General features: G+C 61.7%; 1 gene segment (V, D, J or C); it reads right to left on the reverse strand.

Moving 5' to 3' along the window:
* Positions 1-203: 203 nt before the first annotated feature.
* LOC124977736 (immunoglobulin alpha-2 heavy chain-like) overlaps positions 204-13,831 on the reverse strand; it is a 232,862-nt gene continuing 219,234 nt past the window's right edge. The window contains 3 exon segments of the C gene segment in view: positions 204-641; positions 817-1,146; positions 1,372-1,674. Of these exon segments, the coding sequence occupies positions 247-641; positions 817-1,146; positions 1,372-1,674 (1,028 nt within the window).

The following is a 13,831-nucleotide window of genomic DNA, read 5'->3' on the forward strand; positions in this document are numbered from 1 at the left end:
GGAAGATCCAGGTGGCGGCCCCTGCCCGCTCAGGACCTTCCCGCCCCACTCCTCCTCCACACGGCCCCGGCACAGTCACACGCTCACACGCCCTCTGGGTGGGAGGCCCCCAGAGGCTCAGGGCAGTGGGCACTCTGCCCTCCCTGGGCCCCGGCCCCTCCCAGTGTTCTGTGGACCCCAGGACGGACGCAGGCGCAGGCTGCTGCGACGAGCATGGAGTTTATTCAAGGGCTGGGGCAGGGCGGCTCAGTAGCAGGTGCCATCAGCCTCGGCCATGATCACGGACACGTTGACGTGGGTGGGTTTACCCGACTGGCGGTCGATGGTCTTTTGGGTGAAGGCCATGGGCAGGGTCTCGTGGCCCACCATACAGGAGAAGTTGTCCCCCTGCTTCCAGGACGCAGCCGTCACACGCAGCACACTGGTCACGGCGAAGGTGGTGGGGCCCTGCTCGGGCTCCTTCAGGGGACTCCAGGTCAGGTAGTCGCTGCTGGGCAGCTCCTGGTTCCCGTGCAGCCAGCGCACCAGCACGTCCTCAGGGCTGAAGCCCCGCACCAGGCACGTGAGCGACACCAGCTCGTTCAGGGCCAGCTCCTCCGACGGCGGCGGCAGCAGGTGGACCTGGGGCCGGAAGGTGTTCTCTGGAGGACAGAGAGCTGGGTCAGGGGTCTGAGTCACGCCCTTGCTGGGCACCCTGGGCCTGTCCTGGGCGCCCACCCTCCTTGGCTCCCTCTGTAAAGTGGGGCTGCGGCCGCTGAGCTGGTGAGGGAGGAGGTGGGCTCCAGGCTGAGCCTCGCGGGAGTGGGCGGTGCCCACCTGAGGCTTTGCTGATGGTGGCGGTCAGCGCATTGCTGGACTCAGGATGCGTGGCTGTGCACGTGAAGACCTGCCCGCGGTTCCAGGGCTCGGCACAGCCTGGCAGGATGCTGGACACGCTGTAACAGCCACAGGAGTCACGCTCAGGGGACTTCTGGATGGCGTCCTTCCCGCCCGAGGGCTGCCAGGTGAAGACGGCCCCCTCCGGGTTCCTCAGGCCACTCAGTGTGCACGTGAGGCTGGCGTCAGAGCCCAAGAGCAGGTCCTCAAGGGCCGGCCGGTGCAGGGACAGGTGGGGTTGGCCACATGTGCATAGATTCGGCCTTGGACCTGAGAGAAAGGCACTGTCAGGACAGCACGCCCCTCCCGCCCCTCCTCTGTCCCCATCCTTGAGCCTTGGCCTCCTCCTGGCCCATCTGTGGCCACCCCTTGGGGTCTAGCCAGGCAGTCCACTCTCATGGATCCTGGATCTCCCCAAGGGGGGCCTCAGTGGGGAACACGGGTCCAGGTGCTGGATCAGGGCAGGATGGGGCCCGCTCCAGCCCACCCTCTGACCTTCGCAGGGCACGGCCACGTCCTGGGTGGGGTTTAAGGTGTGCTGCACGTAGCATGTCAGGGACGTGTCCTCTGGGCACTGGGAGGCTGGCAGGGTCAGCTGGCTGCTCATGATGTACAGGCCCCCTGTGGCCTGGGCAGGCGGGAAGCTAATGACGGTCACGTCCTCTCCACTCTTGCTCCAGGTCACGTTCACAGGCCCCGAAGGGAAGAAGTCCCGAACCAGGCAGCCGAGGATCACTTGGTTATTTGACTCGGCCCGAAGGCCACTCAGCGGGAAGACTCTGGGCTTGGTCATGGGCTCTGGAACACGGGACATGCCGTGAGGTGGCTGGCCCTCAACCCCCACCTCCAGAGAGAGGCTGGGGACAGGACCAGGCCTGCTCCTTTACTCCAGAGACACCCGACTCAGAGGTGGCTTGGGACTGCCTAGGTCACATGGCTTCCATGCTGTGAGCCTGGGATTGGAGCCAGCCAAGGCCTCACTGCTTCAGAACCTGACCTTCAGACCAGGCCTGCACAAGGACCCGGCCAGGCCCCAGGCAGGGCCTCTGCACAGATGGCAAGATGTCCTTTCCGAACTTGGCTCCCCAGACCTCACTCCCGCTTTGGGCAGTGGCCCAGCCAAGCTCTCTCCCCTGGGGGTGGGGGGTCAAGACTGGAGCCCAGGCAGGCACAGAGCCGCCTTGCAGTTGAAGCAAGCCTCACACTTCTCCTGCAGGTTGCAGGCCCATACCCACCACTCCACCAACGCCACCTCAGCCCCCAGCGAGCAGCAGAAGACTCCCACGACCCCCATGTGTCTCAAGGCCAGAGACCCAAATGCGGAGTGGGGCTTCTGCCTGGACAGGACCAGAACACAGGAGTCACACTGCCCACTGGCCATCTGAATTTCAGGGCAACAAGGCAAGGCCTGGACAGGACCAGAACACAGGAGTCACACTGCCCACTGGCCATCTGAATTTCAGGGCAACGAGGCAAGGGAGAGGAGCATCTTGGCTGCACCCTGAACTTTATGGCCCCCATGCTCCAAAAAGGAAAGGGACAGTTTGGCTGGACCCAGGGGTTGATCTACACACAGCCTGAAGACTCCTTGTCAGCTCTGCACTGAGTCCAGAGAACCTGGACTAGGATGCGCCAACTAGCTCCAGGCCAGTCTGACCCTGCAAAGCCTAGCCTCATCCCAGCTCAGTCCAGTTAGCCCAGTCTAACCCAGGTCAGCTCAGCCCAGCCTTGTCCCAGCTCAGCCCAGCTAGCCCAGCTAGCCCAGCTAGCCCAGTCTAACCCAGGTCAGCTCAGCTCAGCCCAGCTCAGCCCAGCTAGCCCAGCTAGCCCAGTCTAACCCAGGTCAGCTCAGCTCAGCCTCGTCCCAGCTCAGCCCAGCCCAGCCTCATCTCAGCTCAACTCAGCTCTGCTTAGCTCAGCCCAGTCTAACCCAGGTCAGCTCAGGTCAGCCCAGTTCAGTCTGGTTCTGTCCCTCTCAGGTCAGCTATGCTCAGCCCAGCCCAGCCTAGCCCAACCCAGTACACCCCTTGAGGATAGATCAGCTCAGCCTAGTCCAACCTGGCTTAACCCAGCTCAGCCTAGTCCAGCTGGGTTCTGCCACCTCAGCCCTGATCAGTTCAGCTCAGCCCCATAGAGATCAGCACTGTGCAGTCCAGTTTAGTCAAGCTAATCTAGTAAGCTCGGGCTGGTTCAGCTCATCTTGACCCAGCTCAGCTCAACACAGCCCAGTTCACCCCAGCTCAGCTTTGCACAGCTTAGTCTAGCTCAGCCCAGCTCAGCCCAGTTCAGCTTGGCAAGCTCAGTCTAGCTCAACTCTTTGAAGTCGAGCTCGGCCCACCCAACTTCAGCCCATCCCAGCTCAGCTCAGCCCAGCTCTGCCCAGCCCAACCCAGTTCTGATCAGCTCATCTCAGTGCAGCTGAGACCTGTTCAGCCCAACCCAGTACAACTCAGGCTAATTCAGCCCAGTTTAAGCTGGCTCATCTCAGCTAGCCCAGCTCAGTTTGTCTGGCTTAGTTCAGTCTATCACAGTTCTGCCCCACTCAGTCCAGCTAAGCCCAGTTTAGCCTATTTGGCCCAGCTTGACCCAGTTCAGTCCATCTCAACCCAGCCCGACCCAGTTCAGTCCAGCTCAACCCAGCCCAACCCAGCTCAGCCCAGCTCAGCCTAGCTCAGCCCAGTCCAGCTCAGCTCAGCTCAGACCAGCTCAGCCCAGCCCTACCCAGCTCAGCCTAGTTCAGCCCAGCCCAGCTCAGCCCAGCCCAGCTCAGCTCAGCCCAGCTCAACCCAGCCCAACCCAGCTCAGCCCAGCTCAACCCAGTCCAACCCAGCTCAGCTCAGCTCAGCTCAGCTCAGCCCAGCTCAACCCAGTTTAGTCCAGTTCAACTCAGCCAGCTCAGCCAAACCCAGCCAGCTCAGCTCAGCCCAGCTCAGCCCTGTTCAACCCTGTTTAGCTCAGCTTAGCGCAGCTTAGCCCGGCTCAGCCCAGCTCAGCTCTGCTCAGCTCAGCCCAGCTTAGCCCTGGTCAGTCCAGCCCAGCCCAGCTCAGAGCCCAATCCAGCTCAGCCCTGCTCAGCTCAGCCCAGCTCAGCCCAGCTCAGAGTCCAATCCAGCTCAGCCCTGCTCAGCCCAACCCAGCTCAGCCCAACTCAATCCAGCCCAACCCAGCTCAGCCCAGCTCAGCCCAGCTCACCTCAACCCTGCCCAACCCATCTCAGCCCTGCTCAGCTCAGCCCAGCTCAGCCCAGTTCAGAATTCAATCCAGCTCAGCCCTGCTCAGCTCAGCCCAACTCAGCCCAGCTCAGAGCCCAATCCAGCTCAACCCTGTTCGGCTCAGTTCAGTCCAGCCCAACTCAGCTCAGTTCAGCCCAGCTCAGAGCCCAATCCAGCTCAGCCCTGCTCAGCTCAGCCCAGCTCAGCCCAGCTCAGAGCCCAATCCAGCTCAGCCCTGCTCAGCTCAGCCCAGCTCAGCCCAGCTCAGAACCCAATCCAGCTCAGCCCTGCTCAGCTCAGCCCAGCTCAGCCCAGCTCAGTCCAGCCCAGCTCAGCCCAGCTCAGCCCTGCTCAGCTCAGCCCAGCTCAGCCCAGCTCAGCCCAGCTCAGAACCCAATCCAGCTCAGCCCTGCTCAGCTCAGCCCAGCTCAGCCCAGCTCAGAGTCCAATCCAGCTCAGCCCTGCTCAGCCCAACCCAGCTCAGCCCAACTCAATCCAGCCCAACCCAGCTCAGCCCAGCTCAGACCAGCTCACCTCAACCCTGCCCAACCCATCTCAGCCCTGCTCAGCTCAGCCCAGCTCAGCCCAGTTCAGAATTCAATCCAGCTCAGCCCTGCTCAGCTCAGCCCAACTCAGCCCAGCTCAGAGCCCAATCCAGCTCAACCCTGTTCGGCTCAGTTCAGTCCAGCCCAACTCAGCTCAGTTCAGCCCAGCTCAGAGCCCAATCCAGCTCAGCCCTGCTCAGCTCAGCCCAGCTCAGCCCAGCTCAGAGCCCAATCCAGCTCAGCCCTGCTCAGCTCAGCCCAGCTCAGCCCAGCTCAGCCCAGCTCAGAGCCCAATCCAGCTCAGCCCTGCTCAGCTCAGCCCAGCTCAGAGCCCAATCCAGCTCAGCCCTGCTCAGCTCAGCCCAGCTCAGCCCAGCTCAGAGCCCAATCCAGCTCAGCCCTGCTCAGCTCAGCCCAGCTCAGCCCAGCTCAGAGCCCAATCCAGCTCAGCCCTGCTCAGCTCAGCCCAGCTCAGCCCAGCTCAGTCCAGCCCAGCTCAGCCCAGCTCAGCCCTGCTCAGCTCAGCCCAGCTCAGTCCAGCCCAGCTCAGCCCAGCTCAGCCCAGCTCAGCCCAGTTCAACCCTGCTCAGCTCAGCCCAGCTCAGCCCAGCTCAACCCTGTTCAGCTTAGCTCAGTCCAGCCCAGCTCAGCCCAGCTCAGCCCAGCTCAGAGCCCAATCCAGCTCAACCCTGTTCAGCTCAGCTCAGTCCAGCCCAGCTCAGCCCAGCTCAGCCCAGCTCAGCCCAGCTCAGAGCCCAATCCAGCTCAACCCTGTTCAGCTCAGCTCAGTCCAGCCCAGCTCAGCCCAGCTCAGCCCAGCTCAGCCCAGCTCAGAGCCCAATCCAGCTCAACCCTGTTCAGCTCAGCTCAGTCCAGCCCAGCTCAGCCCAGCTCAGCCCAGTTCAGCCCTGCTCAGCTCAGCCCAGCTCAGCCCAGCTCAGTCCAGCCCAGCCCAGCTCAGCCCAGTTCAGCCCAGTTCAGCCCAGCTAACTCAGTTCAGCCCAGTCCAGCTCAGCCTAGTTAAGTCCTGCTCAGCTCAATCCAGCTCAGCCCAGCTCAGCCCAGTCTAGTTAAGTCCTGCTCAGCTCAGCCCAGCTCAGCCCAGCTCAGCCCAGCTCAACCCTGTTCAGCTCAGCTCAGTCCAGCCCAGCTCAGCCCAGCTCAGCCCAGCTCAGCCCAGTTCAGCCCAGCTCAGCCCAGCCCAGCCCAGCTCAGCCCAGTTCAGCCCAGCTCAGCCCAGCTCAGCCCAGCTCAGCCCAGTTCAGCCCTGCTCAGCTCAGCCCAGCTCAGCCCAGCTCAGTCCAGCCCAGCCCAGCTCAGCCCAACTCAGCCCAGCTCAGAGCCCAATCCAGCTCAACCCTGTTCGGCTCAGTTCAGTCCAGCCCAACTCAGCTCAGTTCAGCCCAGCTCAGAGCCCAATCCAGCTCAGCCCAGTTCAGCCCAGCTCAGCTCAGTCCAGCCCATCTCAGCCCAGCTCAGCCCAGCTCAGCCCAGCTCAGCCCAGTTCAGTCCTGCTCAGCTCAGCCCAGCTCAGCCCAGCTCAGTCCAGCCCAGCACAGCCCAGCCCAGCTCAGCCCAGCTCAGTCCAGCCCAGCACAGCTCAGCTCAGTCCAGCCCATCTCAGCCCAGCTCAGCCCTGCTCAGCTCAACCCAGCTCAGCCCTGCTCAGCTCAGCCCAGCTCAGCCCAGCTCAGTCCAGCTCAGCCCAGCTCAGCCCAGCTCAGCTCAGTCCAGCCCAGCTCAGCCCAGCTCAGCCCTGCTCAGTCCAGCCCAGCCCAGCTCAGCCCAACTCAGCCCAGCTCAGAGCCCAATCCAGCTCAACCCTGTTCGGCTCAGTTCAGTCCAGCCCAACTCAGCTCAGTTCAGCCCAGCTCAGAGCCCAATCCAGCTCAGCCCAGTTCAGCCCAGCTCAGCTCAGTCCAGCCCATCTCAGCCCAGCTCAGCCCTGCTCAGCTCAGCCCAGCTCAGCCCAGCTCAGCCCAGCTCAGCCCAGTTCAGTCCTGCTCAGCTCAGCCCAGCTCAGCCCAGCTCAGTCCAGCCCAGCACAGCCCAGCCCAGCTCAGCCCAGCTCAGCCCAGTTCAGCCCAGCTCAGCTCAGTCCAGCCCATCTCAGCCCAGCTCAGCCCAGTTCAGCCCAGCTCAGCTCAGTCCAGCCCATCTCAGCCCAGCTCAGCCCTGCTCAGCTCAGCCCAGCTCAGCCCTGCTCAGCTCAGCCCAGCTCAGCCCAGCTCAGTCCAGCTCAGCCCAGCTCAGCCCAGCTCAGCTCAGTCCAGCCCATCTCAGCCCAGCTCAGCCCTGCTCAGTCCAGCCCAGCCCAGCTCAGCCCAGTTCAGCCCAGCTCAGTCCAGCCCAGCCCAGCTCAGCCCAGCTCAGCCCATTTCAGCCCAGTTCAGCCCAGCTAACTCAGTTCAGCCCAGTCCAGCTCAGCCTAGTTAAGTCCTGCTCAGCTCAGCCCAGCTCAGCCCAGCTCAGCCCAGCCTAGTTAAGTCCTGCTCAGCTTAACCCGACTCAGCCCAGCCCAGCAGACAGGTGTGGACCAGCCAGGCCCCTCTCATCCGCTCGTGCCCCTCTGCTCAGCTCAGCCTGTAAAGCTCTTGTTCTTCCCAGGAGACTTGGATGCATCCCAGTTCTGATCTGAGCGGCCGTCTCAGCCCGCAGCCCCAGCTTGCTCCTGCCCAGGTCCACACCCTGCCCCGTGGTCCTCTGGCGCCTCCTCCCCTCACCTTCGCGGTCTTGAGCTGTTCTCTGTGCCGTGTTCCTAGGAGCGCCCAGGCCTGGCTTTGCTGTCCCGTGTCTGAGGAGGACAGGAGGCGGTGGGGTGTGTGCTGGCCCCTCCCTGGGCAGGCAGGCCCCTCCTGGCCTAGTGGCTTTGGGCTGCAGTCCACCCTCAGAGCGATTGCCTGCCTGCTGCAGGGGGCTGCACTAGGGTCCAGGCCCAGCCTGGAGGCTGCATGTCCTCAGCAGCCCTGCCCCAGTCTGGACCCTCTGCCCAGGGCCCGGGCAGGCTGGGTGCTGAGGGGCTGGTGGGGAGGGGCTTCGTGGCTCTGTCTGGTCCCTGTGGGGTCACTCACCCACTTCCTGCCCCACCTCCGCATCGCGGCCGCTGGTCTGCACGTCATGTCTGGTCTGTGGTCTGGCTGTGGTGGGGACAGGTGTGTGTGGCTCTGTGACCCCAGAGGCCACGGTGGGACGAGGGCTCTCTGTGACCGGCCCAGTGCTGGGAAGGAGGGACCGAGATACACAGAGGCCGGAGGTGCCGGAAGAGGGGCAGTGAGGGCCAGTGGGGCTTGGGCCCACGTGCAGGGTGGCCAGGGGGCTGAAGCCAGGGAGGCCTCTGGGAGGAACTCGGCACGGTGGGCGTCAGGTGGTGTGGGCCCTGGGGCCGGAGAGCCTGCTCTTCGGGGGGCTCGGGGGAGCTGGAGGCCCTTCATAGGCAGGGTCTTGGGAAGTGGGGGTGAATGAAGGTCCTCTGGCTGTGCGGTCAGTCGGGGGAGCGGGAGGCGCTTGGCGTCCTGGGAGGAGAGCCTGGCCTGGTTGGAGGCTTCCGCCGACCCCGGAGCTTGTGGCTGTCTGTGGGGGACACTGGCTGCCTGTCTCAGTGGCTTCGGTGCCCGTCACAGAGACCCCACCGACCAGGCGGCTTCCTCAACACAGTCACTTGTTGCAGTTCTGGTGGCTAAAGGTCCACCATCAGTGGTCATTCTGAGGGCGGCTCCCTGGCTCGTGGACGGCCGTCCTGTTGGGTCCCCTGGTGGTGTCACCGTGTTGATCCAGTCACCTCCCAGAGCCCCAGCCCCTTCCCTTTGAGCTCAGGGCTTTTCCAACTGGAGTCACTGGAGACCCTGCCGAGATCTCGGGGAAGGAGTGCAGCCCACACCAGGGGGCTGCTCAGGGCCAGGAGGACCGGGTCGAGGCCACCAGGAGGCTGCACAGGGGTTGGCAGCACCCGTGGCTGCTAGACCAACAACAAGGTGGCGTCACCGGCTCCCACAGAAGGGTCTCTGTGGGTCCTGGCGCTCTGGCAGCGCTGGGCGTGGCTGAGCATGTCACAGTCTCCCAGGTGACCTGTGACTGCCCTCCTCGGTGTCCTTCCCTGGTCCCATGGTCAGGATCTGGCACGGTGCCAGCCTTCGTTTTCAGCATCGTCATCTCCAGGGAACGTGGGTGCTGGGTGCTGGCTCTGCCTTCGCCCTCTCTGTGCTGGTTTCCTCTTCCGTCTCTTGGAAGGACACTTGTCACTGGATTCAGGGCCCACCGACCCTGACGGCATCTGCAGAGGCCCTTCTTCCAACTAAGCAAGCCATGGGGTCGAGGACCTGAGTGTGCCTCTTGCAGCATCACCCAGCTCCAGTGGGAGCCAGGGAGAGAGGAAAGAGGAGGGGCCCGGCGAGCTGTCCTCTTGTCTCGGGAGTCAGGGACTTGGGCTCTGGAGCGGGGTGCCTGGCTGCACTTCCTCCGGGCCCGTGGGATGGAGTTGTGCTCTGTGACGGTGGCCTGCACACAGGGGCCCAGAGGCGAGCATGTGTTGCCCACATCCTGGGGCCTGTGGGGTCTCATGCTCTGGGTGTCAGTCAGAAAGAAGACACTGATTTTAAGTCCTCTGGGTTTAAGTCGAGGAGTGGGATAACTGGGTCAAATGGTGGGTCCATTCCAAGTTTTCTGAGGAATCTCCATACTGCTTTCCAGAGTGGCTGCACCAATTTGCAACTCCACCAGCCATGTACGCATGTGCCTTTTCCCCACATCCATGCCAACACTTATTATTGATTGTGTTCTTGATAATAGCCATTCTAATTGGAGTTAGATGAAATCTTAGGGTGGTTTTAATTTGCATTTCTCTAATTACTAGGGATGATGAGCACTTTTTCATGTTGTTGATCACCTGAACATCTTCTGCCGTGAGGTGTCTGCCCATTTCCTTGGGCCATTTATTGATTGGGTTCTTTGTATTTTTGGTGTAAAGTTTTTTAAGTTCTTTATAAACTTTGGAGATGAGTGCTCTGACTGAGTGTGTGTGGAAAGATTTCCTCCCACTCTGTAGGCTCTCTTTTCACTTTATTGATTGTTTCCTTTCCTGAGAAAAAGCTTTTTAGTTTGACTCTATTCCACTTATTGATTCTTGCTTTTATTTCTTGTGATATGGGGGTCTTGTTAAGGAATCTGATCCTAAGCCAACGTGATGTAGATTTGGGCCTAACATTTTCTTCTATTTGGTGAAATGTCTCAGGTCTAATTCCTAGATCCTTGATCCATTTTGAGTTGAGTTAGTACTTAAAATCAGCATACCACAATGATGCAGCCACATCAATGTTCATAGCAACTCAATTCACAATAGCTAGACTGTGGAACCAACCAAGATGCCCTTCAAGTGGTGAATGGATAAAGAAACTGTGGTATAGATACACAATGGAATATTACTCAGCTGTAAAGAATAAAATGATAGCATTTGATGATAAATGCTATAATTGGAAAATATCATGCTAAGTGAAATAGGCCAAGCCCAAAAAACAAAACACTGAATGTTTTCTCTGGTAAGTGGATGACGATATATAAAGAGGGGGGATGGTGGGGGGAAGAGAAGAATGAAGGAACTTTGGATGGTGTAGAGGAAAATGGGGTGGGAGGAGGTGGGGGACAGAAAGATGGTAGAATGAAACAGACAGCATTACCCTGTGTATATGTATGATTACATGAAAGGTGCAAATCTATATTGTGTACATAGAATGAAAAGTTGTATCCCATTTGTGTACAATGAATCCAAATGCAGTCGGTAAAAATACAAAAGATCTTAATAAAAAAAGAAAGAAAGAAAGAAGACTCTGGCTCTGCCTGTGGTTCGCTCTGGGTCCAGTGCCCAGGAGGAGGGCCCGGCTGGAAGGAGAGCCAGCGGGCTGTGACCTTGGCCTCTTTGGAAGCCCTCGGCCCTGCTCCGAGCAGCTCGCCTGTCTTAGGAAGACCTCCCGAGCCTCCTGTCTCCTGGTCCCACTCCTCTGCCCACGGCGAGGCCTGTTGCTCCCCAGCTAGGCTGCTCCAAGGGGTCCTGTGGGAGGACAGTGTCTGGGGACTGGGGCCCTGGCCAGGCCCAGCAGGCCCATTTTCATCCTGGGTCAGAGTTCACATGACTCTGGACCTGCTACCCTGCTGCAGGTCTCCCTAGGGCCCTTCCTGATGATAACAAGGGCGCTTGGTGCTGGCCTCCAAATGGTCTAAACAGTTCACAGCCCTCGTCCAGGGCCAGGGCCCTGCCTCGAGTCCTCCCGCGGGGCTCTTCTTCACGTTATTGCTGCTGGACTTTTCCTACTGCGAGGGACCCAGCGCTCATCTTTCTTGTTTCTTATTGGTTCCTGAGCTCTTTGTTTCTGGAGAACCCTGCCTTTAGTCGTGCGTGTTCGTGGATACTTCCCACTGCTTTTTCGTGGTTCTGGGGGTCCGACACCAGGCCTCATGCCTGCTAGGCAAGCGCCGTGCCTCTGTTTGATCTGACACAGGGTCTTGCCATGTTGTCAGGCTGGCCTTGGGCTTGTGTGGCTCTTGCTGTGGCCTCCTGAGGAGCTGGGAGTGTTGAGAGCAGGGTGGTATCTGTGCTGCTAACTGTCTCAAGGACAAACAGGACTGCTGGGCCCCTGTGCTTACCAAGGTTGTTAAGAGATATTTGTCCGAGGAATGTGCAGTTGCCTGGAGACCTTACCCGTCAAGGACGGGAGCGGGGCTCAGCCCCGACTCATCTCCTACATAGTTCACCCCTTCCCTCCTCCCTTCTTCCACTAGGACCATTCAGTTCTGGCAGGACCCAATGAGAATCAAATAGATTGGCCGGACCCAACCAGGGGAGGACTAATGTGTAGCTGTTCAAATGTTAACCAATTAAAAGAACACTGTAAGACTGCTTGCCTTTCATTATAAAATCCCTGCTAACGAGGGCTCGGGGCCTCTCTTAGCGTCACCGGTTAAGGACACAGAGGACCAGGCTCGAGCTTGCTAATAAATGACTCTTTGCTGCTTGCATTGATCGTGGTCTCTGGTGGTCTTTGCGGGGTCTCGAGCCTTTGGGCACAACAGGAGGACAGGCGTTCTCCACTTCTGCTGGGCTTCCCAGAGATCCCGCAGCACTTCTCTAACCTGGACGCTGCCCGCCACGCTGAGGAGGGGCATGGCCCCACGGTCGTCCTGCCTGGGCTGTGCCTGGTGCCTGCTTGGTCTCCTGTCCCGCAGGTGTCCTTCCCAAGGACGGCAGCCAGCTCCATGCGGCCCTTGCTGACCGCGCGGCACTGCTCAGCCACGGGAGGGGAGAGCGGGTGGCTGGGGGCGGGGTGGGATTGGCCTGCCGGTGTACGCTCAGGGTGGATGGACTGAGGTCCTGGGAGGACACACGGAGTCGCCTCCAGCAACTTGCATCCGAGCCCCGGCCAGAGCTTGACCAGGCTCTGACGCCTGCTCTGACCAGGCCATCGGCCCCTCTGGTTTTGCCTGCGGCAGGCGATTGCTGCCTTTACCTTGCCGAGGAGAGGGCATGAGTCTGGGCTGGAGGCCAGAGGTGTGGACAGGCCAGAGGGGTGGACAGGCCAGGGGACTGGTGTTGAGGGCTCTTGCGTGGGGCGGCTTCTTGACCGGCCCCTCCCTTCCCTCTGGCCCTCGCCCACCTCCTCGGAGTGTCTGCCTCCGGCCTCCCCTGGTGACACAGACACTTCCCTGAAGCACGCTCAGGAGACCTGGGCCGTGGGAAGGAGTTTACTAAGAAGTCCGGGGTGGGAACAGGACAGGCTGCAGGTGGCGGGGCTGTGGGCGGCGGGCTCCCCTTTCCTGGCTGTGGGACCCTCTGCCCAGCCCAGGGGCTGAACGGCTTGTCTGCCTCATTCTGCAGGGACGGGGACAGGCCCTGGGTGTCTGCCTGCAGGGGTGGGGACCTCGGCGTCAGTGTGTTCGCTCAGAACGGAGGCCACCCCGAAGGCCGAGGGCCTGGCGAGCCCCGGCAGTGGGTGCCCGCCTCGCTGCCGGGTGCTGCTCTGGGCTGGTCTCAGAACGGGGTCGGGTCTGGGGCCGGTGGGTCTCCCTGGGGTGGAGCCTTGGGGCTCCGGAGCCTTCTGGACTCTGGTGTGCTGGCAGGTGGGCCCCAGCTCTGGCCCTGCTGGGGTTGGTCTGCTCCCTCCTCCTGCCTGGGCAGAGCGCAGCCGCGGGAGGCTCGGACGTGGAGGCCAGGGCTGCGAGGCGCGAGGCCCTGGGCTGGAGGCTGTTGGCGTGGTTGTGCAGCGCCGGGGGGTTGCTCCGCAGCTCTGCAGAGACGGCCCGCCTGGCCTAGGGAGAGCGTGTGTGTGAGGGCGGCCGCGCTGGCCTGCGGCTCCTGGGCCCCCCCGCCGGGCGCCAGGCCCCACCTTGACGAGGGTGATGGTGGCGCCGTAGCTCAGGCTGAGCAGGAAGAGGGAGGCGAAGACGCAGGTGCTGCTCCACAGCTCGTCCAGCTCCGCGCTCTCCACCTCCTCGGCGCACAGCTCCTGGAGGTCCAGCTCTGGGGGGGCCGGTCAGTCAGTCCTCCCGCCCTGACTCCTGTCCTCTGCCCACCAGGCCTCCTGGGAGACTGGCCTGTCTCTCCCCTCTAATTCCCCACCTCTCCTGGCTCCTGGATGCCCATAGCTGGCCCTTTGCCAGAGAAAGCCGGGCCCTCGGGAAGGGCTCTGAGCTCTGCTCCTAGGTGCTGACCCCGGGGCTCGGCCACGCGTCTCTAGGGCTGTTCCAGCTGTACACACAGCTAAGCCCAGGCTGTGGGTCAGAGCGGCCTCCTGGTCTTGCATGGGACATGCCCCTGCCCAGCCTCTCTGGGACCTTTACCAATTCGCTCTGCCCCCTGCCTGTCTCTGGTCACCTGAGGTCAGCGGCCCTCCCCTCGATCTTAGCCTGGCCTGGGCTGGGGTGGGCCTGAGGTGGCCCCTGGGGCGCTGGGCTCCCTGCCTGGCTGTGCCTCTGGGCACGCGCCTGGGGTGGAGCTCCTCTCAGGCCGAGGGCCACCTGCCCTGCAGCCCCGGTGCCGCCTGCGGCTACCTGGGTGTGCAGGCCCGGCTGTCCTGCGGGGCATGCCGCCCGGCTCTGCCCCGTCCTCCAGGCCTGGGGACAGGCGTGCAGCCTGCCCTGGGCTGTGATGAAGCAGGGCTGCTCAGGGGAGCTCACGCCCTGGCGTGGTGTCCATCTGAGCCCTGTCTGTGGGGC

The sequence above is a fragment of the Sciurus carolinensis genome, chromosome 2 (assembly GCF_902686445.1).
Source record: "Sciurus carolinensis chromosome 2, mSciCar1.2, whole genome shotgun sequence".
Lineage (NCBI taxonomy): Eukaryota > Metazoa > Chordata > Mammalia > Rodentia > Sciuridae > Sciurus > Sciurus carolinensis.